Genomic DNA, 26,385 nt, shown 5'->3' with positions numbered 1-26,385 from the left:
TATTTGGCCTGTGGCGAGGGCAGGTAGTCCTGACCCTTGGGCTACTAGATCAACTGGTCCTACAGTCCAGAAACAGAGCCCCAGGCTCTCAGCATCCAATCGGAGATGAGCTCCTCCTGCAGCCCGCCCAGAGGCCTAAACCTGTGTTAGTTCTACGCTTGGTGTCTTCCCTCTTTGCGGCCCCGCTCTCAGCTTGCGCCCAAGCCTGGACTGAGCCTAACTTCTTCCTTGGCTCCGCCCTCCAACCAATCACCATCCCCAAATTTCCTTTGGCCCCGCCTCCAGACCCGCCCCGGCCCAGTCGCGGGCTTGGTTCGCCCGGGCCCCACCCCTGGCCCGCCCCGCCGTCGGTGCGCGGCGGCCGGGAAGGCGCCTCCCGCAGTCGCTCGGAACTGCGGACCTGAGAGCTTCCCGCAGAGGGCCGGCGGTGGGAGCGGAGTGGGTCGGGCGGGGCCGAGCCGGGCCGTGGGCCGTGTGGGGGCCAGGCCGGGCCGGCGGACGGCAGGATGGGCTGCACCGTGAGTGCCGAGGACAAGGCAGCAGCCGAGCGCTCTAAGATGATCGACAAGAACCTGCGGGAGGACGGCGAGAAGGCGGCGCGGGAGGTGAAGTTGCTTCTGTTAGGTGAGGCAGCGCCCCGTTATGGGACCCTTGACTCTCAACGCTAATCCCACAGACAAGGACCTGAAACTACCCAGCCTGGCCTTGGACCCTACACCTGCGCTTGAAACCCCTAGGACCCACCCTTTTAAGATTCGAAACTCTGGATTGGTCTAGATTTATAATCCTAGTCCAGACTTTAGTTCAGACCCCCAACTCATCCCAGATCCCACAAACCAAACCTTGCATGACTATCTCCCCTTACTATCCAGTCTCAAGAGAACTCAGCCACTACCTTATATTTTCAGACTTTCTTAGGCTTTACTTAAACCCTCAGCACCCTACTGGGTCTCACCTTCAAGCCCTACCTGTTCTCTTTCTATTGGCATGAGCATTCCTTGGGACCCTTGTCAAGCCTCAACCCACTCCCTCTTTTCCACACGCTGGAATCTGTATTCTCCCTCTGTGCACTCTGACCCCTTAAGAACCTCTTGAAGAGGGAAACTGACTGCTCTCAAGTTCTGTGTAGCAGGATTCCCCGCAGGGCCTCTGTTCCAGGTCACCAGATCCCTCTCCCTCCCCTCCCCCTTCTCTCTCTCTCTCTCTCTCTCTCTCTCTCTCTCTCTGTCTCTCTCTCTCTCTGTCTCTCTCTCTCTCTGTCTCTCTCTCTCTCTCTCTGCAGGTATCAACCCCTAAATCATCTGCCCCTTTTAAGTCTTTTCTCACTCTGCCATTCCCTTGATTCTGCACCCTCCTGCTCCAGGTGGGCCTTGACAGGAGGAGGAGAACCCGGGGCTGGAGTGGGCCTAGGCTGAGTTGGGCAGACCCTCTCCAAGAGGTTGGACTGAAGCTTTAATAGTCACACTGGGGAACAGGGGCCAGGCCTCAAGCATCTGTGGGAAGTTCCATTCTCTGGGAATGTGTTCCCTAGGTTCCAAGGCTTGTCTGGGCCAGGGCCAGGGGAGTCTGGGCAATAGGAGGGAACATGGAGGAGTTAGGGTTGTTGCCACTTCCAAGGCCAAGGAAGATGGTGGCTGCTGGGATTGGGGGGGAAGTGGAAGTAGTGAGCCAACCGACATATTGCTGCCCTTGTGTGCCTGTAGAGATCTGTTGACGGGTGCTGGGATTCTCATATTGAGGGCTGAAACGCCTGGGATATGGCCTAGGATACGGAGTGAACCTGTTGGTTCCCCAAAGGAATATTGTGATGGGGGTTGGTGGGCAAGCTGAATGAAGGACTAGCAGGAGTCAGCTGTCTGTAGCCCCGTGTGCTCTCAAGCATCCCAGCTAGGCTTTGGCAAAGGCAGTGGGCCTGATGCTTGTGTCCAGACTCCCACTGGTAGTCGGAGTGGTTCCCTGTGGAAGCCTGACTTGAGAAGATCGGGTCCTCTGGATTGTGGGGAGCAGGGCCCTAGCAGTAGCAGAAACCGCGCAGCAGCGTAATCGGCTGGATAGTATGTGGGGGGGTGTGGCCCCTCAGCCCCAGGGCCGCCTTGGGGCCTTCATGCTGTGGAAAGCCTGGCTTTTTCTTTGCCAGGCCTGTGGCCGAGAAACAACATGTATGTCTTTATGGATCCATCTGTTGACTGTCCCGGCGGACCCGGCCTGGGGGCACAGCCCCGGAGGTTTCAAAATGGCATCCGCTCCACTGCTGCCGCGGGGAGGAAGAGAAGGGGCGGGAAGGGGCGGCGGCCCAGCCTCCTGGGCTGCTTTGCGTTGGGCGCTTGCCTCTTCCTGTCTCTGCTGCGAGTGCGGCAAGCAGTGAGTGGGTGTCGACGCGGCGGCGGAATGTCCGTTGCTGCTGGGCCTAGGGAGGGCACTTCCGGGACCGCTACCTCCCAGTGCCCAACCTGAAGACCCTTACCAGCCTCTCCCAGGTTTATTGCAGTTATTGTGGTGGCCAAGGAGATGTGGATCTGGACCAGAGAGCCGGGGGAAGTGGGGTAGCACAGGACTCCTGGTTTGTTCTGTTACACAGGGTTTCCTCTAAGCTGACAGGCTTGGTCCCTTAGAGCTCAGCTCAGCTTTTGGGCCAGGCTAGGTGGGATCTGGTATCCCTTTCTACACTAGGCTGGCAGTAGCCTGTGATAGAGAATCTGGCTTAGTACTTTCTCATGGAACCGTCTAACCCAGGATCCTGACCCTCTGTCTTTTCCTTCCTCTAAAATGGAATTCCTGGCTTGTGTCTCAGGAGTACCCACTGTAAGACTAAGACCCTGCTAAGTGTCTGCAGCCAAGGGCTCACAGCTTTGCCTGAAATGGACAGCCCAGTTTGCATGACCAGTCTGTCATTGCTACCTGGGAAGGGGTCTTGACTTGAGCTAATCAACTCCCCACGAAGGAATAAGGTGACAGTGGGACCCCAGCTGTAGCAGGTTAGGAATTCTGGGCACCAGTTCTGCTTAGCCGGAGACTCTGTCCAGGCAACGGGGACTTAAGCTGGGAAAATGCCAATCTTCCCTCCCAGCCAGAACCACGCCTGCTGCCCCACCCGCACACAGTCTCCCTCCATACCCTGTATCCCTGCCAGAAGGCGGGCACAGTCACTGTCATCAGGGCAGAGGCAGATGTGGTACACACTAGCAAGATAGTTTCCCCTGGCAGCTTGGTCAGGCAAGTAGAGAAGCTGATACCAGTCTCACTGCAGGGCAACCCCCTAGACACTTCCCCTCAGCCCCCCAGTTCAACCAGACTGAGTAGCTAGGCCCAGATAGATTTTGGGGGCTTTGGTGATAACCTGAACTGGACACACCAGGAGAAACTGTTCACTGTGGGCTCTACAAAGCCTCAGAGTAGAGCTGCATCTGTCTGGCTGCAGGACTTTGTGTGTTCCCTACTTAATGGTTCCTTAACATTCCACTCATGGCTGTCCTCCCAGAATCCTTCCTGTGGTCCCACCATGGCTGATGTGGCCTCTTTACTCCCTGGGTTCCTGCTTTTCCACTAGAATATGGCTTTGGCACTTGAGACAAGGCAGAGCGGTGTCCTTTTCATTTGGGTGCTGAATGAAGAATGTACTTGGTGAACTTGTGTTGGGGGGGTGAGTAGGTAGAAGTCACCGAGTCACAGTTTGGCACACTGTGTAAGCAGGTGACAAGTGCTCATTGGAAGACCAGTGACCAAGATTGAGAGGATGCTGAAAGAAACTCTTAGGTTCTTCTTGGCCCGGCACAGGCTGTGCAGGTGCCTCAGGGCAATCTTTACCCTGTCCACTGCAGAGCCCCTGCTGCCCAGCCTGCAGCCTGTGCCAGGGCGCAGCACACAGTAGGGACTAAATGTGAGAGAGTGGCTCTACAAACTCAGTTCACCTCTGCTTGGGGACAGCTGCAGAGCTCCAGCCAGTGACCGTTAAAGCAGCTGAGAGCTCTGGGGCTCAACCTGGAGCAGTGCTGTAGGAGCTCCAGGCTTGTTAGTCAAAGCCAGGCCTTTGTAGATTGACAAGAGGAAGGGAGTTTTGTAGCCTGCATCCTAGCTGACTAGCAAAAGGCAGGCATGCAGTATCAGTGCACACTAAGTATGTGTGTAGACCGTGAAGCTCCTGAGCACACGTCCTTTGGGGTGGGAGAGAATATAACAGGAATGAGAGAACAAAAGGGTAATCCTGGGGCTGCCAACTGAGAGACAGATGGAAGGGCTAGCCTGGGAAACTGGCCTGCTAGGCACTAGGGGCAGAGACCTTGTTCACCAAGGGCACTGAGACAGGAGATGTAGCCTAGATTCCCAAGTTTCTGGTGGATGTTTCCCCGGCATGAGTTCAGCTTGAGGCTCATCCTGGTTGGACCACCCTGAAGGTCATGGAGATATAAGTTAGAATCCTGGGGTTGGAGAGGTGGCTCAGCAGTAAGAGGACTGACTGTTCTTCCAGAGGACCCAAGTTCAATTCCTAGCACTCATACTGTAGCTCATGCCTGTCTGTAACTCCAGTTTGAGGGGATCTGACATCCTCACGCAGAGGAGACATGCAGGCAAAACACCAGTGCACATTTAAAAAATTAAGATCCTGGTCCCATCTTCTGCCTCATTTAGAAATCTGCTTCAGGTGAAGCCCTTCAGGAGAGAGCTGCCTGTCATGTATAAGTCAGGGGACTGTGGCCACCCATATTACACCACAGCCTGGATGTAAACAAATAAAAAAGCAGATGAGGGACCTTCTGCTATTTCTGAAAGAGCTGCCTGGGTACATACAGTATGGGGACCCTCCTGGGAAACTCCTTTCCCTGCTCCCAGGAAGCAAATGGGAGGCCGAAGTTTGTAAAGAGCAGAGTAAATGACCATTCAGGGACTCAAGGCCTAATCTCTAGGGGCCTAGCCTTGGGGGTGTGGCACAGCTCTGCGAGCCAGGTGGGCTGGGACAGAGTCCCCTCCCTTCCCTAACCCACTTCTCCCCTGCTGGAGCTCATTAGCACTTGAATGGGGGGCTGGTTGGCTTGGGCCTCAAAGTCTCTTCCCACCCCTCCCCCAGGCTGGGCAAGGCTTTGTCTGCCCTGGCGGGCCTGGATGAGCTCCCACGCTAGGGAGGGAGTGGGGGGGGGTCCGAGCCATTTCTAACCTCCGCTGTCTTCCTCTCATCTCTGCCCATCACTCCAGAGCTGGTACAGCAAATATAAAAAAGCTATACACGGTCCTGGGAAGGCATAGGAATCAGTAGAGACTAGGTATTTTAAGGGGTATTCCTGAGCTGGTGAATCAGGACAGCTCAGCCAGGGGCATCCCTGGTGTGTGTGTGGGGTGCGGGGGGGGGGTGGTGGAAATGGGGGCTTTGAACAGAGTGTAACAGGTGGTCAGTACTGGGATTGAGCTGTTGCAGTGTCTGGAGGGTGGCAGTCCAGCCGGCTGAGGGACACAGACTTCCACACAAGCCCCAGGCAGCATCAAGCCACCTACTGTTGTCAAGTCAGCCTGAGCTGCCCGGGGTTGGCTCTGGGATCAAAGAAGTAAGGTGAACATTTATTTATTTGTTCACCAAGTGACAGCTGGGGATAGGGCCGTGGCTGCCACGATCTGTCACAGCGAGGTCTCCAGGCCTCTTTAGCAGCCGGATAGTTGGTGGGGCACTTAGACCACTGGGATCCCATGGATCCCATCCTCAGGCTTCTGCCAGCACTCAGAGGGTTTCTAAAAGTTCCTGGTTCACTTGGCAGGAAACAACTTTGTTTACCCAAGAAGCTTCTAGCTACCGAGGGACCAGGGCACCCATCACTGCCATCTGCAGAGGATAACAGATAACAAGGTGTGACCTGGAGTGCTGCTGCCTCGATCACCTTCTTGCTGAGACAAAAGGAGGAGAAGTGGGCCAGAGGGATGGGGTACAGGCCTGGCAGCTTTCTCGGCTCCTAGGGTTCGACCTGGGAATTCGGTAAGAGAGGCAGGAGTCAGTAGGTTGTTGCCAGGCCACACAGCTTAGATCTCATTTAAGAATGTTCTTCAGGCTGCCCTGGTGTGAGCAAAGGATATTTAGTGTGCCCCTGTTCCGGACGCTTTCAGGAAGCCCCTGCCTCAGCTGCAGGTGCAGGGTGGGGCCTCCGCTGTCTGGCCACACCCTGTCTTTTGCCTAGAGCTCTAGTTCTTACTAAACCCAACCCCACCCTCACCTCAGTGCTTCAAGGGCCTGATGCATGGTGGTTTGGGAAGGATTACTTCCAGGACTGAGCAGTGACTGCTGGGCTACCTTTCTGGGTTGGCTCTCAGAATTTGCATACAAGGCCCTGAAGGTGTACCAGGCCAATATGAGGTGTCTTTGAGCCTTGGAGGATGTTGCCCCCGACCCAGCTGCTTCAGAATGTGCCTACCGTGCCTAGGCAGGAGTGGGGACAGTCATGTAGTTGGGCCTCTTAGGGAAATGGTGTCCACATCAGAGAATAAGGAGGAAGCAGCTGGGGGAGGAGGAGCCCAAAAGGGGAAGAGGCCAAGAGGACTGCCTGGTGTTAGTGCAGAAGGTGGGTCCTGAGTCACCTAGGTCTCTGCCAGCCAGAAGGCCTAGAAGGTTCACACCTGGCCAGGCTCACCTGTGAGCTTCCGCAGGCCTCCATACTGCATCAGAGAGTTAGAGCCAGTCCAGGTGCTAACCTTGTCCTGTCCTAGCAACTGCTGGGGCCAGGATGTCAGAGGCGGTGCTTCTGAGAAGGATTCTAAGCCCCTCCTTTGGCCACAGGAAGTGGTGGCTGGGAGAGGGACACCAGTGGGAGGTCCAGCAGGAAAGCCAAAAGCTGCTCTTAGATTCCTGAGCGGCCATTGCCCTCCAAGCAGGAAGGCCAGCCACAGGCGGGATTGAATGCCTGGAAGCCAGCAGCAGCCCTGCATTAGCTCACTCTGGGTTTCCCCTTCCCCGGGGGTTGGTGTGGGGCCTTCAGCCCATCCTGACTTGCTGAACCCGAATACCGTCACTGTGCCTCAGTTTCCCTTTGCATAACAGCAGATGCCTCTGATTGAACCTTGGCTATTTAACCTTGTGAGGCTGGGATAGGCCTTCTCCACCAGTGGAGAAACTGAGGGCACAGAAGCAGAGATAGGCTAGGACTGGAGCAGTCACTGTAGCCCTTAGCAGCGTCTGTGCCCTGCTGCTAGGATTGGTGTTAGGGTGACAGGCTGATGCTGGTGCACCTGTTGCGGGTGCACTGTGCTCTGTTGGTGCTTGGGGATCTTGCCTGGTGATAACACCTGGAAGAGTCTTGTTTGTTTGTATGTTTGTTTCTTATTTTGCCTTTTCGAGACAAGGTTTCTCGATGTATAACCTTGGCTATCCTGGAACTAACTCTGTAGACCAGGCTGGAGTTCCACCTGCCTCTGCCTCCCGAGTGCTGGGACTAAAGGTGTGCACCACCACCTGGTGCCTTGAGGAGTCTTGAATCCTTTTATGCCCTGAAGGGTGAGAGCCATGATTCTGTTTGAGCCTTTCTGCCATTCTGAAAGAAGCCTGGCTGCTGCCATGGCTTCTTTCTACATGAGGCTACTCTGGAATCTCTCCCCACCGTTCCTCTCAGCCCACCTTCCTTACCACATTCACGGCACACTCAGTAACTTAGCATTGTGCCTTCCCTGTTGTTCCTCATCCTCCCCTCACCTCCAGTCTGAGGGAGACAGACTGGACCAGAGGAATGCTGGGAGGCACTGGTGGCCTCGGCTGGGAATTGGCCAGACAGGTGGAAAGACAGATTGTCCTACAAGGCTTGTCATGACCAGTGGTGGCCTCAGTCAGTGTAAACGGTACTGTGTGCTGGCTGAATGTGGCTGCCGTGTGTGCTGGGAGCAGTGGCACCGGAGGCTCGTGCTTCTTGACCCCCAGATCTCGTGTCTGTGGGGCTTTTCCTTCCCGTGGGAGGGTCTGGGGGATTCTGCTGTGTTGTCAGAACAGGTCCTCTTGGCTAGGAGGCTGTACAGAAAGCACAGTGCATGCTCTTCCTTATCAGCCAGGCCTGGGTACAGAAGGGCCCATTCCTTTGTGTGTGTGATCTCAGACTGTCCCTGCCTGTGTGCTCAGCACTGGGACTTAAGGAGGACGTGGACAGCTGCCTTGAGTTGAGCCCTAAGGCAGTTTGGAGTTCCTGAAAACCAATAGGAAAGTTGCTCTGGGCAGGTCTTGGCACATTCCCACAAGGGGTACATTTCACAGATGGGGACACTGAGGCCCCGGGTTGCAGGCACCTCCCCTCTGGTCTGCCACTGTAATTCAGGACAGGCAGCCATTGTTCAGGCTCTTGAAAAAATAACTAAAGGTGTCTTTTTAAAAAGCTGTTAGGAAGAGGGGTGTACCAATGACCTGGGGGCTGTTTGGTGCCTCCAGGTGCTTTACAGGTAGCAAGACCTACTACCTGAGGAGGCATGGCATCACTGATTTGTTGGGGCATCTGGTGGAAGGTTGGGCCACAGTCATGGGTGGAAGTGGTGCAGGACCCTTCCACAACCCCACCTCCTTGTCATCTCCCTCCCCCTCCTCAGTATGAGACTGTGTTGAGCTTCCTTGGAGGGCTTAAGGGGGTCAAAGAACAACACCTGGAGGAAGGAAGAGAGGCGGGGTGGGGCCTAGAGGGCCTTTGTCTGGCTGGGCCCTCCCCCCTCTTTTCTTCCCTCCTGTTTCCATTGTTCCTGTGAATTCAGACTCTGTAGCTGGCTGGGGGCTTCCCAGGGAGGAGGTTATAGCTGAGGGTCTTGGCACCTCCCCCAGCCACCCGTAGCTGGGGAGGCTGCTTTGCTGAAACAAAACATTCCCCGTGCTGCCCAGCCCCCATCTCCTGTTTTGTCTCTGGCTGCTGGGCTCCCCCTGGTGGTAGCTGAGCCTGAGACCCTGAGCTGTCGAGCCAGGAGGTAACAGACAGGATCCAGAATGGCAGCGGTCACACAGCAGTGAGGGTATGGCGCCTTTCTAGTAGGTGGGCTACCTGTGGGTTGGGCATCCCAGGGCTCAAACCCATCTCTACTGTGCCCAACTAGGACTGTGGCAGTGTGGGCGGGCCTGGTGCTGTGGCTTTGAGCTGGGCTGCTGCCCAAGCCTACCCTGTGGTCCCAGCTGCTCTTGAGAATCTCTGCCCTGGGGCTGCCACGTCAGCTGCCTCTCCTTAGCCCATGGATTCCACTGGAGCCCACCAGGTCAGGAGCTGCCTCCAGGGAGGCCTTTTCCCAGCCTTCTGAGTTGTGGAGTCAGTGGACAGCACCAGCTGGGAGGCTTCTATGTAAAAGCCCCCCACCCCCACGGGTGTGTGGAAGAGAAGTGACAGTGACAGTGGTAGGAGACAGCTCTCACCCCTGTCCCAGGTGGTGCTACAGATCCTCAAGGCGTCCTCCCCGCCCTGTATTGGCCTGTTACTCCAGCTCTTTGAATCCTCAGAAGCTGTACTTGAAATGAGATAACTGTGGTACTCCAGTGTGTGCCTTACTGTTACAGTGACCAGAGCAGCCGGCCATTGTGCACACTGTAGGAAGTGATGTTTTGGGAAATCTGTTCTCTTCCACCAAATACGAAAATAGTGACAACTGCCTTCCTTCTGATAAGGGTCTCACTGTAGCCAAGGCTTACCTTGAACTCACCATTCCTTGCCTCAGCCTTCTGGGTGTTGGGATTATAGACATGTACCACCATGCCCAGACACTGTCCTCTTACAAATATTTTTTATTTAATTCTTGGATAATTTTATACAATGTATTTTTAAATTATTACTTTTATTTTAAGTGTATGTGTCTTTGCCTGCATGTATGTCTGTGTAGTACACACTTGCCTGATACCTCAGAGGACAGAAGAGGGCGTCAGATCTCCTGCAGTTGTAGTCACAGATGGTTGTGAGCTGCCATGGCTGTGTGGAAGGGAGTCACCCCAGGGGCCTCTGGAAGAGCAGCCAGTGCTCTTAACTGCTGAGCCAACGCCAGCCACAGTAATAACTTTTATCTGCACACTAGCCTTGGGGGAGATGCGTTTGGTTCCAGTTCTCACCCTTCTCCTGTGTGAAGATAGTGTGTTGTTCCATTTCACAGATGAGGTACCAGAGACCTGAAAGGGTTGGAGCTAATGGAAATCTCAGGAAGGATCAGTGTGAGCAGCAGGGTTAGACCAGACAGATGTAGTTTCCCTTCCCCCTGACCCTGGGAAGGGAGAAGATCCAAAAGTAAAAAGTAGACCAGTTGCTGGCTGCTTGAAGAAACTGAGGCCAGAAAGGACAAGAGCAGGTCAACAGCCTCACTGCAGGTCAGACCTAAGCATGAGGTAGGAGGTGGCGGGCCCAAGATGGACACATAACAGTCTTACGTGCTGGGGCCTAGATGAACATCGAGTGTTTGAACTTACAGGCCCATCTGTGGTGAGGCTTTCCAGGTTTTGCCAGGCAGTGAGGTGTACTGTCTTCCCCTCAGTCGGTTCTCTCCAGCGCTGCATGTAGAAGCAGATGTTCTATGCAGAGGAGCCTCTGAGATCACTGCCCTCCTGCAGTGGGCCCAGCAGCTGGACTAAGGACAAAAGCTACAGAGGTGTTTTCTTTGGTGGGAAGAGATGTAGCCTAGTGGGAATGTCAAGGCCACCCCCAAGGACCCTCTGTAGCTCCCCACTGGCCTCATCCACCTGGGGATGGAGCAGCTGCTGGGGATAAGAGAGGCTGTCTCCTGCTTCTCTCTGTTCAGCTGGCTTCCCTGCCGGCACCTCTGCATCAGTCTGGCGATGCTCTCCCTGAGGTAGGCACAGGGCTGGCAGGGGAGGAACCTGGGTGAGTACAAGCACACTCCAGCCCAGACGGTAGGAGTAATGTGCCAGGATGGAGAAAGGGCCATCAGGGCTGTAAGAATGATGTGGCCCCAGGGCTCTTGAAACACCAAGTCTGTGGCCCACCTGAGAACCAAAGTCTTCACCACACACCTTTCACTAGACATCCCGCTTCTAACTTCCCCAGCTCTGTCCTGATGCCTCTCTACTTCCTGCTTGGTTGCCAACCACACCCTTGTCCTGCCTCTCACTACTTCCTGCCTGAGTCACAGCTGCTGCACTGACTAAAGGACCTCCCTAAGTCCCAGGGATGGAAACCCGTTACCTTCTTTTGTCCGCCTGTCCAAAGGGGCTATTTGCAGTGACCCCTGCTAGGTCGAGAGAATGCTTTAACTTGGAATCTGAGAGGCTTGAGAAAGGGAAACTGAGGCATTAGGGAAGTGTGGAAGCAGGCCTTCAGCTGGCTGAGGCAAGAAGTACATGCACCTGATTCCTGGCCTGGCTCAGGTGTGGCCCTCTTGGTGTCTGCCAGCCTTGCTAGGGAAATCAAATGCAAAGCAAGTTCATGCCATCATCCCTGGCACTGGGCAGGGTCACAGGTACCCACAGTACCTCTGAGGAGAGTGGTCAAAGGACTAGATGCCCTCTTTACCGACAGTGACCAGTAGACAGACCAATGTTTCTCATAGCCAGGAATTCCAAAGTCATGTAAGGGGACAACCCTCATTTGAGGTTTCCTGTGCCCTGGACAGCTGCTGCCTCTACCCTTCCCACCTGTCCTTGAATCTAGTCAGTGGGATCTCTCTGACCCAAGTTTCACATCTTTAGCCTCTGTTCTCTGAATCAGGCCTCAGTCCTGGTTGAGACTGGTTCTTCTTTGGCTCTCTTCCTTCTGCTCTGTGGAAGCAAGTAGGAAGGCTAGCTAGTGGCCACTGTGCCCTTTCTTCTCTAGGTAGATATTGAGGCCCTGTGGGCCTAGTTCTCAGTGATTGGGTAGTGTGGGCAGGGTTTACAGACCGCCTCATTCCACGGCTGCACATAGCCCTGTTTGGTGAATTGACCATAGCCAGAGAGAACAAATCCCACAGAAGCCTGCCCAAGCCTCAGGGTTTGTCCTGTAATAGTTCTTTCACCATCCTGGGAAGCAGGCTTGGGACAGTCGGATACTCAGTAATTATAAGCACCTGCCAGCATTTGTAAGGACTCAGACCCTTCCCCTCAGAGCAGCTGCTGGATTGGAGATAGACCCAGACCTACTCATGTGAGGGTGCCTCAGTTTCCACAATGAGATATGGGTTTGGGTAGGGGAAACTGAAACTCGATGAGGTCTGTCAGCCTATCCTGTCTTCTTGTTTGGTGCCTGCTGTCTCTTGGGCATCTCAGAGACTGGGGCCAGTGGGAGTATAGTGACAAGTGCAGCTGGGCCCAGTCACATACAATCTCTAGGAGGGATTGTGTAGAGCAAAATGGATGGCCCTCAGATAGGACTAATTATATTATAGCATGTGCCTCAGTTTTCTTAGAGATGGGGTGAGAATAGAGCCCACCTCAGGTTTGCTGTGAAGGTAAAAGTACCTAGTAAGCCAGGCAGTGGTGGCCTACGCTTTTACTCCCAGTATTTGGGAGGCAGAGGCAGGTCGAGTTCAGTGAGTAGAAGGCCAGCCTGGTCTACATACAGAGTGAGTTCTAGGACAGCCAGAACTATACGAAGAAATACTGTTTCAAACAACAGTAACAACAACAACAGGCACCTAGTACATACAGTAGCATTCTACAGGTGTGGTAGAATGCTTAACTGATGTATGTGAACCCCTGGAGTTCAGTTTAACCCCAGCACTACATAAAAGCCTAGGCATGGCTCAGCTGTAAAGAGTGCTTCTTACTCTTTCAGATGACCAGAGTTCAGATCCCAGCACCCACATCAAGTTATCAAGTTGCCTCTGTGGGTACCTGCATGCATGTGCACATACCCCCCCCCCCAATATATACACATAATTAAAAATATAAAAATAGAAATTTTAAATTAAACTGGGCATGGTGGCTGATGGGACAGCTCAGCTGGTGAAGGTGCTTGCTGCCAAGCGGGGTGACTTGGATTTAGTCCCTGAGACCCATGTGGTGGGAGGAAAGAACTAAGTGCTGCAAGTGAATGCACGTGCACTGACAAGCATGCACGCGCACTGACATGCATGTGCACTGACAAGCATGCACGTACATTGACAAGCATGTTCACTGACAAGCATGCACATGCACTTAAAAACATGTACACACTTTTTTTTTTTAAATGTGGGTGCTGGAGAGATGGCTCAGCTGTTAAGAGCACACTGACCACTCTTCCAGAGGTCCTGAGTTAATTCCCAGCAACCACATGGTGGCTCACAACCATCTGTAACAGGATCCGATGCCCTCTTCTGGTGTGTCTGAAGATAGCTACAGTGTACTCATAAACATGTAAAAAAGAAAAAAAAAAAACTTAAAAAAAAAAAAAGTATTTGTTTCTCTTTTAGAGGATCCAAATTTGGTTCCCTGAACCCATTTTGGGTGGCTCATAAGTTTTAGCTCCAGCTTCAGAGGATCTGACACCTTTTCTGGAAGTCTGAGCATCTGCCCTGACATCCATATACTTATGCATATAACTTAAAATACATTGGGAGCTGGAGCAATGACTGTGCAGTTAACAGCACTGGCTGCTCTTCCCAAGGATCCAGGCTTAGTCCCAGTGACCACATTGATGGCTCACAATCATCTGTAACTCAAGTTCCAAGAAATCCTTCACTGTCTCTGTGGGCATCAGGCACGCATGTGATGGAGGCATGAAAGTTTTGCGTGTATGTGTATATATGCACCATATGTGGGTGCCCACAGAGGCCAGAAGAAAGCATCAAAGCCTCCAGAACTGAACTGTTTTTACAGACAGTTGTGAGCCACCATATGGGTGCTGAGAACCAAACCTAGGTTTCCTGGCAGAGCAGTACATGCTCTTAACCACTGAGTCATCTCTCTAGCCCAAAATAAAATCTTTTAAAACCTGTAACAAAGGGCTGGGTGTAGTGGTGCATGCCTGCAAACCTAGCACTTGGGAGGTAGAGGTAGGTGTATCTGTGAGTTTGAAGCCAGCCTGGTCTACATATTGACTTCTAGGCCAACCAGGGCTACATAGTAGACCCTGCCTTAAAATTATAATAATGAAAAAAAAAAAAAAAGACCATGTTGATGAACAATTGTAATTCCAGGTGGGAAGATCAGAAATTTAAGGTCATCTTTGACTTCATTGTAAGTTTGAAGCCAACCTGGTCGACATGAAACCCTGGCACACAGTCGGTGTTTGTCACAACTTGTTGTCATTATTATTGATGGTGTTTTGTCAATGCATTAGGCCAATCGTGTGATCCTAATAGGACAGAGCTCCTAGTTGGACCCATCCATAGGTCAGTCCTGTGAACAGAACACAGGGCAGGATTACCCAGGGAAGGGACAGTATGAGCGGGTAGCAAGGAGTGTGCAGTACCTGGAAGGTACGGGGGCAAAGCTGGCAGGGGACAGGAGCAGACTAAACCTGGGCAGAGGCAGGGAAAGAGGCGGGGCCTCATCTTGACATTGCTGTGCCATCTTGAATGCCGGCTGTATGATCCTGCTCCAAGAATGTACGCTTCTGAACTTCAGTGCCCTCTGTAAAGTGAGACCAGAAAAGATATTTGTTTAATGGAGTTGCTGTGGCAAACACAGGAGAGACCAACAAACCTCAGAACCAGTGACGGAGAAATGAGGACAGGGGTTCTGCCAAGCTAGAGAAGCTTGAGTCAGAGCTTGTGTACATGTGAGAGAGACAGTGTGTGAGTTTCTATTTTCCATCTGTTTAGGACAAAGCTGGTCCAGAAAGCAGAGGGCTGGGTCTTGGGCCACGTCCAAAGGACAGGAATGTGACTCTGTGGCCCTCATAGGTTGCTTAGCAGCTAAATCTCAGGGTTTGGGAAAAGGAGGGTTTCCTGCCCTTTTGCAATATGCAGGGTACCTTCCAGCCAGCCCTGCCTCGCTCTTGCACAGGATGGCAAGCCTGTGTGTGTGAGGGTAGAAGGTGCGGACCTAAGTGTTTGGCTAGCTCCCTGAACTCATACAGGACAGGATCCCTGGCAAACAGTGGAGCTGAGTGAGGGAAGCAGTAGCCTGCAGGGAACCTGCCAAGGAGCAGATGCTGTAGCTTTCCTCAGCCACTGCAGCCCCTGGAAGCCATGGCTCTGTCTGTCTCTCTGTACCACTAATGTGTGGAAGGTAGGAAGTACCTTCAGAGCTCATGGCAGCTAGGCTGTTTGTCTGCATCTAGAGTCCCCTGGGCCTGTCCTGATCATCTACCCCCCCTGTTCCAGGTGCTGGAGAATCGGGGAAGAGCACCATTGTCAAGCAGATGAAGTAAGTGGTGTGGGAGGGTCACCAAAATTTGATCACCATCTTCCTCTGGGCCTGTACCATCTCCCCTGCTTGGTCTCCTCTTGTCCCAGAGGGCTCCATTGCTACTTATGTCAATATGACTCCGTGGGCTGGGGTGGTTCCCCATCTTTGGAGCAGTCCCCAGCAGTTCCAAGGTAGATGTGTGATTTCTTGTGGTTTGTGGGCCATAACTTGTGACCTCTGTTTATCAGGATCATCCACGAAGATGGCTACTCAGAGGAGGAGTGCCGGCAGTACCGTGCGGTTGTCTATAGCAACACCATCCAGTCTATCATGGCCATCGTCAAGGCCATGGGCAACCTGCAGATTGACTTTGCTGATCCCCAGCGAGCGGTGTGTGCACTTCCTCCACCCTCTCCCCTCTAACCTATCTCCCAGAAGCCTTCAGGGCAAGTCTTGTCCTAGAGAACCTGAGGGTACATCACCCTAGGCCCTGTTCTGGAATATTTCCTTCTCTCTAACAGTCAGAGATGGGGTCTGTTTCTTCACCTGTCTGACTGCCCTCCATTTCTGTGCCCAGGATGATGCCAGGCAGCTGTTTGCACTGTCCTGTGCTGCTGAGGAGCAAGGTATGCTTCCTGAAGACCTGTCCGGCGTCATCCGGAGGCTCTGGGCTGACCACGGTGTGCAAGCCTGCTTTGGCCGCTCACGGGAATACCAGCTCAATGACTCAGCCGCTTAGTGAGTACTGTGAGGGACTGGGCATGGCAAGCAGTCACCGGGTACTGAAGCTGATGACTGTCCACTGAGGCTTTGGGAGTAGGTTGAGTGGGAATGCTGGGATAGCATGCTGTCGGAAGGCCTGGAGAAATGACAGCCACAGTGGCTTTCAGGCTACTTTAGCCTTATCTGTCTTCACACATGATCCTTCTGAAGAACATTTGCAGGCACCTGCTCTGTGCAAAGCATCAGGGACGAAGTGATGAGTGCAAAAGACAGGTCCTTAAGCAATGACAGCTGAAGGTGTCAGGAAAGAGTGGGAGGGGTTTGAGGCTGGGGCATGGCACATGTTAAACTTCAGACTGTCACTAAGGATACAGGAGTCCAGGCCTGCTGCTCAGAGCCTCACAGAGAAGGAAGAGCCTGTCTTTGAGGTGACAGATGTGTGCACAAGCTGGAGCCTGGACTTTGCTTCTGACCTTTTCTGGAACCAAGCCAAGCCCAGGACTCAGCTGGAGAATCACAGAGTGTCCCAGGAATTTCAGAGGCGATCCTTTAGGCCAGAACACAATTCCGAATTCCCCTGCAGTCCAGCCATGTGTCAGGTCTGAGGCAGGGTGCTGAAGTCCCCCCACCAGCTTCTGCTTCAGTTAGCCAGCCAGCCTCCGGCCCAGCCCAGCCCCTCAGGTCCCTGTTGCCCATCCGATCCTGCGCACCTGCTCAGCAGGGCTAGACCTCACAAGAGTTAGGTAGAAGAGCTGCCTGATTAGGATTCCCATGTCCTGCTTCAGTCACATGACCAGGCTCCTTCTGCCCTCCCTGCATGGCCCAGCTTCCCTTGTGTCATTCCTGCCCTCGGAGTTTTGGGATCATAGCCAAACCTTCAGCACTGCCCCGCCCTGAAATCACGGGCTTAGCCACCAGCTGAGTTTGTGGGTTATAGACGCAGGGAGGGGGTGAACCCCGTCAACTTAACAGTTGACAACCAAAACTACTTCATTGTCCCCAATAAGAGCGGCCATGTCCCGGCCACTTTCCACTTTCTTTGCTTACCTTTGTCTTTCTTCCCCGAGTATGAAGTTCTTCCTATTGCACGCCTGGCCGTGCTCTCAGAGTTGGGTAGTCACCACGGCCTGCTCAGCTGGAGTGCTTCTTGCCTTAACAGGTTCATCTAAAGGAGGAGTATGGGGTGGTGCACTGAGCTGTACCACAGTCCAGTAAGACCACAGCAGAGCACAGGGTCCTAGGATGAACCCACCTGTTGATAAGAGGCAAACTGGTGTGGAACTCACCTTGCAGGCTAGGAGCTCTATCCACAGGGGATGGAGCATGGTACGCAGGTCACAGCAAGTGCGTCATGGTCCCCTGTGGCCCTTCCTGTTATTTTGTTCTATCCCTGCTTCTCTGAGATCATTTCCCTTTGGCCTGGTTTGGCTGGCTGCTGGCCCCAGCACCCCTGCCCCAAGAACAAAAGACCAATACAGGGCCGCCACTTCTGGAGCCAGCCTGAAGGCATAGCGGGGATATCGAGGCAGACAGAGAGCTGGGCCCTGGACCCTGCTCTAGAGGCATTGATACTAATTAAAGGAGTGTGCGGTGAAGAGCCCCAGGGATCTCTGCCAAGCAGGTGTCTGTGCTCCCACCTCAGCTCAAATTTTATTGAGTGTTAGGCAAAGGACCCACTGGGCCTGGCAGGCCCTGACATGTTTAGTCCCCTATGAAAGGACCACACCAGGTTGCTGAGTGGGTACCTTAATTACACCGATTAGCATCTTGATCTCTCCCTGAAGGACTAATTTCCCCCTCCCACTTTTTTCCTGTAGTTCCAACATTCTGACTCCTCTTTGATGCGGGTCAAGTTGAGAACCCGACTGCTAGGGTCACAGAGCCATAAGCCCCCAGTCCCATTATATAGATGAGACACAAGGGGACTGAGCCCATGTTTCTTAGAAAAGCAAGAATAGCAGGCACAGCAGTGCACACTTGTAATCACAGCACTTGGGGCTGAGGCAGGAGGATTATAGGTTTGAGACGAGATTGGACTATATAAACTAGAGCCTACCTGGAGTAGAGGGGAGGAGAAGAAAAGGAAGAAGCAGGGTTTTGTCTGTTTGAGGTCCAGGTCAGGATGCTCCTTTGGGCCTGTGTGATCTCCTCCCTCCCTGCAGCTACCTGAATGACCTGGAGCGCATTGCACAGAGTGACTACATCCCTACACAGCAGGATGTGCTGCGGACCCGTGTGAAGACCACAGGCATTGTCGAAACACACTTCACCTTCAAGGACTTACACTTCAAGTGAGTGTGTGTGTGGACAGGGTTAAGAACAGCATCTGCTAGCTGCTGGGGTAGCCATTGGACATAATCCCCCTGTCCCACTGAGGATCCTCAGGGTTGCATTGGGAAGGCACGTCCTCAAGGTTTATCACCTAGTTATCAGTAGTGACCTCCTCCTAATAGCTTCTCCTGCCTGTCCCATGTGGCTCTGATCTCTTCTTCTGACCAGACTCAAAAAGATTGTGATGAGGGTGGATGACTCCGTGATGTCAGCTGTGCCACCTTGGCCAGATCTCTGTCCTTAGCCTGCCAGCCTGTGAAGTACAGAGATGCTGCCCTGGGGCTCTGCTCCCTGGATTAAGTTAACCCAATGTCCACAGGATGTTTGATGTGGGTGGTCAGCGATCAGAGCGGAAGAAGTGGATCCATTGCTTTGAGGGTGTCACGGCCATCATCTTCTGTGTTGCCTTGAGCGCCTATGACTTGGTGCTGGCTGAGGATGAGGAGATGGTGAGAGGCCAGGAGCACTGGTGGCGGGGGATGGGGTGGGGGGCTGAGCCTGGCAGGCAGCGAGTGGGCTCAGTATCCACTTCACATCCTTTTCCTTAGAACCGAATGCATGAGAGCATGAAGCTGTTTGACAGCATCTGCAACAACAAGTGGTTCACAGACACCTCCATCATCCTCTTCCTCAACAAGAAGGACCTGTTTGAAGAGAAGATCACTCAGAGCCCCCTGACCATCTGTTTCCCTGAGTACACAGGTGGAGCTCTTTGAAGACTATCTCATGGGAGGAGGGGGTTGGCCATCCCCATAGATACCACTGGGGCTCTGGTGGCCCATGGATGCCCCCGTCTGGACGGAAGGAAAACCACAGGAATGTATACTGTGTCTACACATGAAGGCCTTGCTTGTTACCACCTGTGGGCCTCTACCCTTGAGCATGTATATGCACATGGGAAACTCGTTATACACCACACGCACTTACACATGAACATGCTGTGCACGGTACATGCTTGTCTACCGTGTGCACAGATCTCTGCTGTACACACACATGTAGAAATCTTCATTTGTCTTCTGTAGGGGCCAACAAGTACGACGAGGCAGCCAGCTACATCCAGAGCAAATTTGAGGACCTGAATAAACGCAAAGACACCAAGGAGATCTATACGCACTTCACGTGCGCCACCGACACCAAGAACGTGCAGTTTGTGTTTGATGCTGTCACTGACGTCATCATCAAGAATAACCTGAAGGACTGTGGCCTCTTCTGAGGGGCAATGGGCCTGGCAGGATGGTGAGTCGGGCCTGTCAAACAACACAGTGAGACCATAGGGTTCAGAGAGAGCAGAGGGCTGGGGGCTTACTGGGAGGTCCTTTGGGAGTACACAGCCTGGAGGAGAAAGGGTGGGGCAGGGCAATCAGGGGCCAGAGGACAGGGGAGGAAAGAAGGTCATGGCATTCCCCTGGACAGAACTAGAGTGGTCAGTGTCCTTTGGAAGAAATTGCTTCTTTGCCACCATAGTATACTAGCCTAGTGTAGATGGAGGAGACCTAGCCACCCCGCTGCTCACTGACCAGCTTGACACTTGTTCTTAGACCTCTCTCAGACCCGAGAGTCCTAGGCCCTGCCCAGCCCCACTGGCCCTGGTGTACATTCAATGACCGCAGTGTCACTGATATACACGTCTTGTAACCCAGCAACAGAAGCTGGCCCCCGGGCACAGCTGTGTCCCTGGTAACAAGTAGGTGGGGGAGAAGAAGATCATTGTTTAGAAAGGCAAGAAGAGGAGCCACACGTAACCCAGGCTGTATCTGTCCTCCACCTCCAGGGCCACCGCCGACTCTGCTCCCCACTACCCCTGAGGAAGATGGGGGCAAGAAGACCATGCTCCTTGCCTGTCCCCCCAGCTGCTTCTCCCATCTTTTCTCTCTGTTCTCAGCTCCCCTGTCCTCTCCCTCAGCTCTAGACTTGGGGGAGGGGTTGCCACAGGCCTCACTATCTAAAACCCACCTCTGTCTGAGGTGCCGGAGTGGCCATGGTACCCTCTTCCTGGGCATCTGTTCGGGTTTTCTGACCGTTGTCTTGTTCTGGGGTGAGCGGGGAGCGCATGCAGAGTTTCCCAAGGCCTATGTCTGGAGGGGCACCAACTCCTCCAGCCTGGACCCCTGGCTTTGTCCAACACCAGCCCTGACCCAAGTCCAAATGTTTACAGGGAGCCTCCTGCCTACCCCACTCTCTGCCGCTCGGAGGCCCCAAAGGAAAAAGCACAAGAAGCGTGAGAGAGACCGCCATTCCTGGAGACAAAGCCCACCTGCTCATTCTCGTAGCTTTAAAAAAAAAAAAAAAAAGGAAAAGGAAAGGGAAAAAAAGGAAAACTGCAAATCTAGAAAACTTTTTAGAGAAACCTATTTAAAACTGTCAGGTCCTGACCAGCACTCCCAGCCCACCCCACCCCCAGCCCCTCTCCAGTGATTCCGTGCCTTGAGTGTGTCTGCGTGTTTACACCCATCCCTCTTGGGCGGCCCCCTGCCCTGCCCTCCACGGAATTGGATTCCAAGGGCTGTTCCAGACAACTGCCAATGTCACTGAGGGCCCTGCCCTGAAGCCCTGGGCCCAGCCTCCATTAACCTAAATGTAGCTCCTTAGCGCTAACCTAGGAACCGCCGCTGCCTGCTGAGGGCCAGGCCCCTCATGCCCTCGCCCCAGGCCCGGGTCCTCCAGCGTTGAACACTTCCTTGCTTTTTTCACATGTTTTATGGAATTGTTCACATGATTTGAAATAATAAAATGTAGAAAGAAAACACCAAGAACTGTTGGATGTTCTTTTCTCCTGGGGACTGAGCAAGAAAAACGTCGCAGCTCATACCTCAGTGCCTTACCTGGGATAGGACCCTGGACATTTCACTTTCTAGGCAGAGTTCCATCCTAATTCTCTGAGCTTTAGTTTGCCCTCTGGACTGGTCAGCTTACGTGTTAGAGGCTATGCAGCCTCCTATTTCTAACTGCAGTTTGTGATCTGGGGCAGCCTTCAGACTTTGGAACCTTGAGAGCTCTTCTAGAGGGTTCTCGAAAGTTCAGAGTAGCAGAGGTATCTGGCCAGTCTTTAAGAGATAATGACTTTTGACTTACTGGCTCAGAAACCCCAAACAGTTTAAGGGGCTGAAGTCACACAGATAAGTAGGCTTGCACTCCTTGGCTTAACAAACAAAGCTAGGAGTGGTGGCATATCCTTTTTAATTCTAGCCTGCAGGATGCTGAGGCAGAAGGTTGACCAAGAGTTCCAGACCAGGCTGGGTGATAGTATTGAAACTCAAAAAAAAAAAAAAAAAAAAAAAAAAAAAAAAAAAAAAAAAAGTCGCCCCCTAGACTCGAAACGTATAATTGGGACAAGAATATAAGAATCAGAGAAAGGTAGAATGTTGTAAAAGCACTCTTCCGGGCTGATGGGGCTAGGCAACCTCCTGTCGTGGCATGGGGAGGTGTCTCCTAACTGGTTGATGGAGGACGGAAGAGACATTTTCCTCAGTGCTGTAGGCCCTGGTGAGGTATCCATATTCCTAGAAGCAACCCCTTCAGAAACTCGAGCCACTTAGAAAACAAATTGAAAATGGAGAAGGGGCCAGTTGGAAAGGAAAGGGAAGGGGGTCAATGGAGGTGCAAGAGAGGAATAGGTAGGATAAAAATGCATTTTATACATACTGAGACATAATGAAATTTATTGTGTGTTATTAACATATGTTAATAACCATTTTGTAAAGAGGAAAAAAACTAAGGGCCAGAAAACCACATCACCAAATCAGAGGGGTGGGGGGACAGGCTGTCAAGGCAGGGTTCATGGGGGTCTGTCATTGGCTGCATTGGAAGGTTGATGTAGAAAACAAAGCTAAGGGAAGTGCTGACTGCTGGGCGGAGCGCAGCGCTAAATGCCTGAGTTTTCTTCCAGGAACTGCAGGGGCAGCGGCTGGGCTGCGCCTGCTACCGGGAGGATTAGGTGAAAGACCGGCCCCAACAGGGCGGAGCTCCGAGGCCTCTGCCGTCCGCCGCCAGGGGGCGCTGCAGCCCGTCCTCTCCGCAGCTGCTGAGCTGGTCACGCAGACTGACGTCACCGGGTCCCGTGGAGGACGCTTGACACAAAAGCAGCTTTGTGTGGCATTGGAGGCTCCGCGCCCGCGGCCTGACAAAGCGGCTGGGTCCTGGGGCGGGCGGGGGTCGGCGCCGCGGAGGCGGGGGAGGGAGAGATTGGACCGGGGACCTGGGACTTCGCCTCCTTACACCTGTCAGTGGCCACAGGCCACCGGGCCTTTGATGCTGGCAGGAGATGAAAGGTTGTGGCGGAAGGAGTGCCTGCTTCCCTAGGCCTCTCCCCAGCCCCAGTTCCTCAGGCCATTCCGGCTACCTCTGCCACAGGGTACAACTGACAAGTACAGGATCCCGTGCCGTTCCCAAATCCCTGTCTTTCTTTAGAGGCTCACGCCTGAACCCCAATGTGCGCAGGCGGGCTGGAGCTATTCCAGAGCCACTATACCCTCCCATCAGGAAGCAAGCACCGGAGATGGTTCCTTCCTTCTGTCCTGAGGGGAACCCCCGCACAGAGGGCCATTGAGGGACTGGCATTGTCTGCCTGATGCACCCGGTGCCTCCCTGCCTGGGTGGGCCATCCAGGGCTCTGTCCTGTATCCCCTGGGATCTCACTTGGCACTGGGTCTGGGTGTGGTTCTGGCAAGCAGGGCTTACCCTGGTACAGACAGTTAGGCCCCCACCTGCCTTTGGCCCTTCTACTGCAGCTCTGATTTGGAGGGCATAAGGCCCCATTGTCCCGGGATGGTGGGGGCGGCTTCTCAATTCAGCCTTTCTTTGGCTGGTGGGAAATTCCCAACCATGCTTGGGGGATAAGGGGGAGGCAAGAAGGACCGCCCAGGTATCCTAAACCCTAACTGGAGGTACCCAGTGAGGTAGGCATCCCCCACTGCTTGGAGCTGTTCTTGGCTGGGCCCTGACACTTCCTCATTTTCTTGGGAAACAGCTGAGTGAGGAAAGAAATTGAGTCCTTTCCCTAGAACTCTCCCTGTGTCCACACCCATGGGCAGCTGCACTGTGAGACCCAAGACCCTTAGCAGGAAGTGCAGAGCCAAGTACGGACCTGAGTTTCTGTTTTCAGTGTAGAATGGGCAGTCCCCAGCCTGTGAGGACTGCCACGAGGCTGGTTGGCCTTCAAGAGAGCTTGGCTTACTTGAAATAGTTGCTGGAACTACTGATGTGGTTGTTGGTGGGTAGCCTTGGTATTTTTAACCTATTGGTAGGGCATCGGAACAGCTGGGAAGAGAGAGAGAGGAACAGGCCCTTGAGAGTCAGAGGCCTAAAGAAGGGAGTTTATGGGAGACTTTGTGGGGAGGAGGCAGGCCCTGCAGGCCGGTGGAGACAGGTGTCCTGTACAGAACAGGAAACGGGTCCTTCCTGGGATTATAGCTAGAGCTTCTGAGACTCCAAGAGCTGCCTAGTCTTGATGGAATCTTTCACCGTCTCTCAAAGCAGACCTAGACCTTTAGTATTCTGTGTATATCTGATAGTATGTGTATGTGCTCTGTGAGTGCCACAAAACATGCTTGTGGAGGTCAGAGGACAACTTGTGGGATCCTGTGCTCACCTTTTGCCATGTTATGTTCTGGGGACGAAACTCAGAGCATCTGGTTTGGTGGCAAGCACCTTTACCTGCTGAGCCACCTCGACGGCCCTAGAGCCCTAACTTCTTATGTCCCTCAAAAATCATTACCTGCACACCCTTAGACCAAGATCAACAGACTAACCTCAGGGGAAAACTGAACAACCCTGACTTCAGCTTACCCCCTAGTGGCATGGTCAGCCAGGATCCCGGTGGCTTTGGGTGACAGGAAGGGATGAGAATCAGACTACAGTGTCCTAGCCGAGTGGTGGTGGCACATACCTTTAATTAAAGCACTTGAGAAGCAGAGGCAGGCTGATCTCAGAGTTCGAGGCCAGCCTGGTCTACAGACTGAGTTCCAGGACAGCCAATGCTACACAGAGAAACACTGTCTCAAAAACACTAAAAACAAGACAAAAACAAAACAAAAGCTACAGTGTCTCTTGGTTGAGTGTGGGCTGATGTTTAAGCCCATCCCCCAACACCAACCTGAATTCCTATGACTAAAAAAAAAAAAACAAAACCTAGGACCTTCATCACTCCCATATGGGTCTACGTCTTCCCAACTCCATTTCAACCAGAACAGAAGGTAATGGCCTCCGGCCAGTTGGGGCATGTGTACAACTGTGTTATAGCAAGGGTGTGCACGCTTGCCAGACATTCAGTCTTAGTCACACAATGAGGTGTCAGGGCTCAAGGGGGACAGAGGTGAAGAACATGGCTCCTCCTAGCTTTTTGTCCGAATTTCTCACTCAATGGAGATGCATCCTTGCAGGTAATCTCGGTTGGGAGAAAAATCATAGTTTGTTATCATCTCCCATCTCTGCTTTCTGGTCTCATTAGAGTTGTGGGAAGTCAGTTTTGAGAGGCCAAAAGGCAGAGGAAAAGAGGGACCTGCTAAGTGCTTTCCCCATTATTTCCTGAGCCTCATGGTGACCCAACGGGCCCAGGAAAGTGGAAGAATTTTCTACAGGCATACTCTCTCTTGCTTCTTTATGCTGGGCACCTCCAGAGCTGTAGGGTTTCCAGTGATGATGGTCTCTTCATTGCTCCCATAGTGGGACCTCAGAACTAAGGCCTCAGAACCTAAGAACCTCAGAACCTAAGGCCTGGTCCTGAGGTTCAACAGGAATCTTCCATAGAGGAAGAATAATAGCTGAGGTGGCTAGCGAATTGTCTAGCAGGTGACACTAAAGGGTTCAGGGCACAGCCCATGTAGTACTTTGGCAACAAAAGCTCCATGCATTCAAAAATAGGGCCACTGGGAGGCTAGAAGATTGGCAAGATGGAGGGGCTAGGGTGGTGCTGTGGACTGCAGGCCAGGAGCATCAGTCCCTGTAATCTCCTGCAAGCCAAGTCAGGATGTAGAAGCAAGATACTGTGAAGGATGACCCCAGGGACTCAGCCCAGGGATAACAGGCAGGTAGGATCTTATCCTGTCTTCAGGAGACTTAGGATAGGATTCCCAGGAAGAATAGTTTAGGTGGTGCTAGAGGTGGATTGGGGACTTTTGAGAATTCTGGCGAATCCCCAGGGGAGGGATCCCTGAGCATAGTGGTTTGAGGGTAGAGAAAAGGTAGCTATGCAAGGTAGGAAGTGGGAGGGATGGATAGGAGAGGAGCTGAGCCTGAGGCTGGGATGGTAGCCATGACCAAGAAGGGTTTCCCTCAAGACCCTCATCAGTTGATCCCCAGAGCTGTGCTGGCAATAGCACACACCTGCACTATGCCTCTAGTGTGCACCCAGCCTGCTTGGCCTCGGTGACTAGAGTAGTGACTGACCAGACTGAGAGTGAGGAAGAGTGAGCCTTAAGGTTGGCAGGTGGTGAAGCTGGGCACCCAGCACTTGGGAGGCAGAGGCAGGCGGATTTCTGAGTTCGAGGCCAGCCTGGTCTACAGAGTGAGTTCCAGGACAGCCAGGACTACACAGAGAAACCCTGTCTTGAAAAACCAAAAAAAAAAAAAAAAAAAAAAAAAAAAAAAAGGTTGGCAGGTGGTGGCGCACGCCTTTAATCCCAGCACTTGGGAGGCAGAGGCAGGCAGATCTCTGAGTTCGAAGCCAGCTTGGCCTACAAATCAAGTTCCAGGACAGCCAGAGTTCCACAGTGAAACCCTGTCTTGGGGATGGGGGATTAGTTGGCCACTAAACAGGTCCTGGGCAGTCCCCCCAGCATCTTCAACTCCTACCAGAACATACAGAGGTCGCCCCCCACCCACCCTCAAGTCAGGGTTTCCAGGGAGCCTCCCTATATCCAACTTAGGGAATATAGTATTTATGTAAATGTCATTTATGTCTGTTGATATGTACAATGTGCTATAGAGTCTATTTTTGCAGCTTTCCTGGTATTAGCCCCTCCCTCAAAAGCTGTAGAGAACGAGGCCCCACCCCCACTCCCCGGCTTCCCCACCCCACTCTGCTGCGGAATGAAGAAAACAGGAGTGTGGAACTGTGATGTGGCTGGTTGAGGGGGGGACTCCCCATCCCAGAGGGGCTGACCTCAGCCTGGGAGGAATGTGCACGAGGGAGGGAGGGAGGGAGGGAGGGAAGGCAAGGGTGGAGC

General features: G+C 53.1%; 1 protein-coding gene across 2 annotated transcripts; it reads left to right on the top strand.

Moving 5' to 3' along the window:
- Positions 1 to 380: 380 nt before the first annotated feature.
- On the top strand, positions 381 to 20,967 carry Gnai2 (G protein subunit alpha i2). Of its 2 annotated transcripts, none has more exons than XM_034483843.2 (9): positions 381 to 624; positions 15,145 to 15,187; positions 15,418 to 15,559; positions 15,747 to 15,907; positions 18,055 to 18,183; positions 18,543 to 18,672; positions 18,772 to 18,925; positions 19,246 to 19,459; positions 20,379 to 20,967. In XM_034483843.2, exons 1-8 carry the CDS (start codon positions 507 to 509, stop codon positions 19,434 to 19,436), a joined length of 1,068 nt encoding a protein of 355 aa, XP_034339734.1. In that variant the 5' UTR covers positions 381 to 506; the 3' UTR covers positions 19,437 to 19,459; positions 20,379 to 20,967. The 2 variants fall into 2 exon arrangements, with proteins under 2 accessions (XP_034339734.1, XP_034339733.1); XM_034483842.2 differs by having other exon boundaries at positions 382 to 624; positions 19,995 to 20,967.
- Positions 20,968 to 26,385: the final 5,418 nt, after the last annotated feature.

The sequence above is a fragment of the Arvicanthis niloticus genome, chromosome 21 (genome assembly GCF_011762505.2).
Source record: "Arvicanthis niloticus isolate mArvNil1 chromosome 21, mArvNil1.pat.X, whole genome shotgun sequence".
NCBI classification, from domain to species: domain Eukaryota; kingdom Metazoa; phylum Chordata; class Mammalia; order Rodentia; family Muridae; genus Arvicanthis; species Arvicanthis niloticus.
This window is presented reverse-complemented; position numbering and strand designations above follow the sequence as displayed.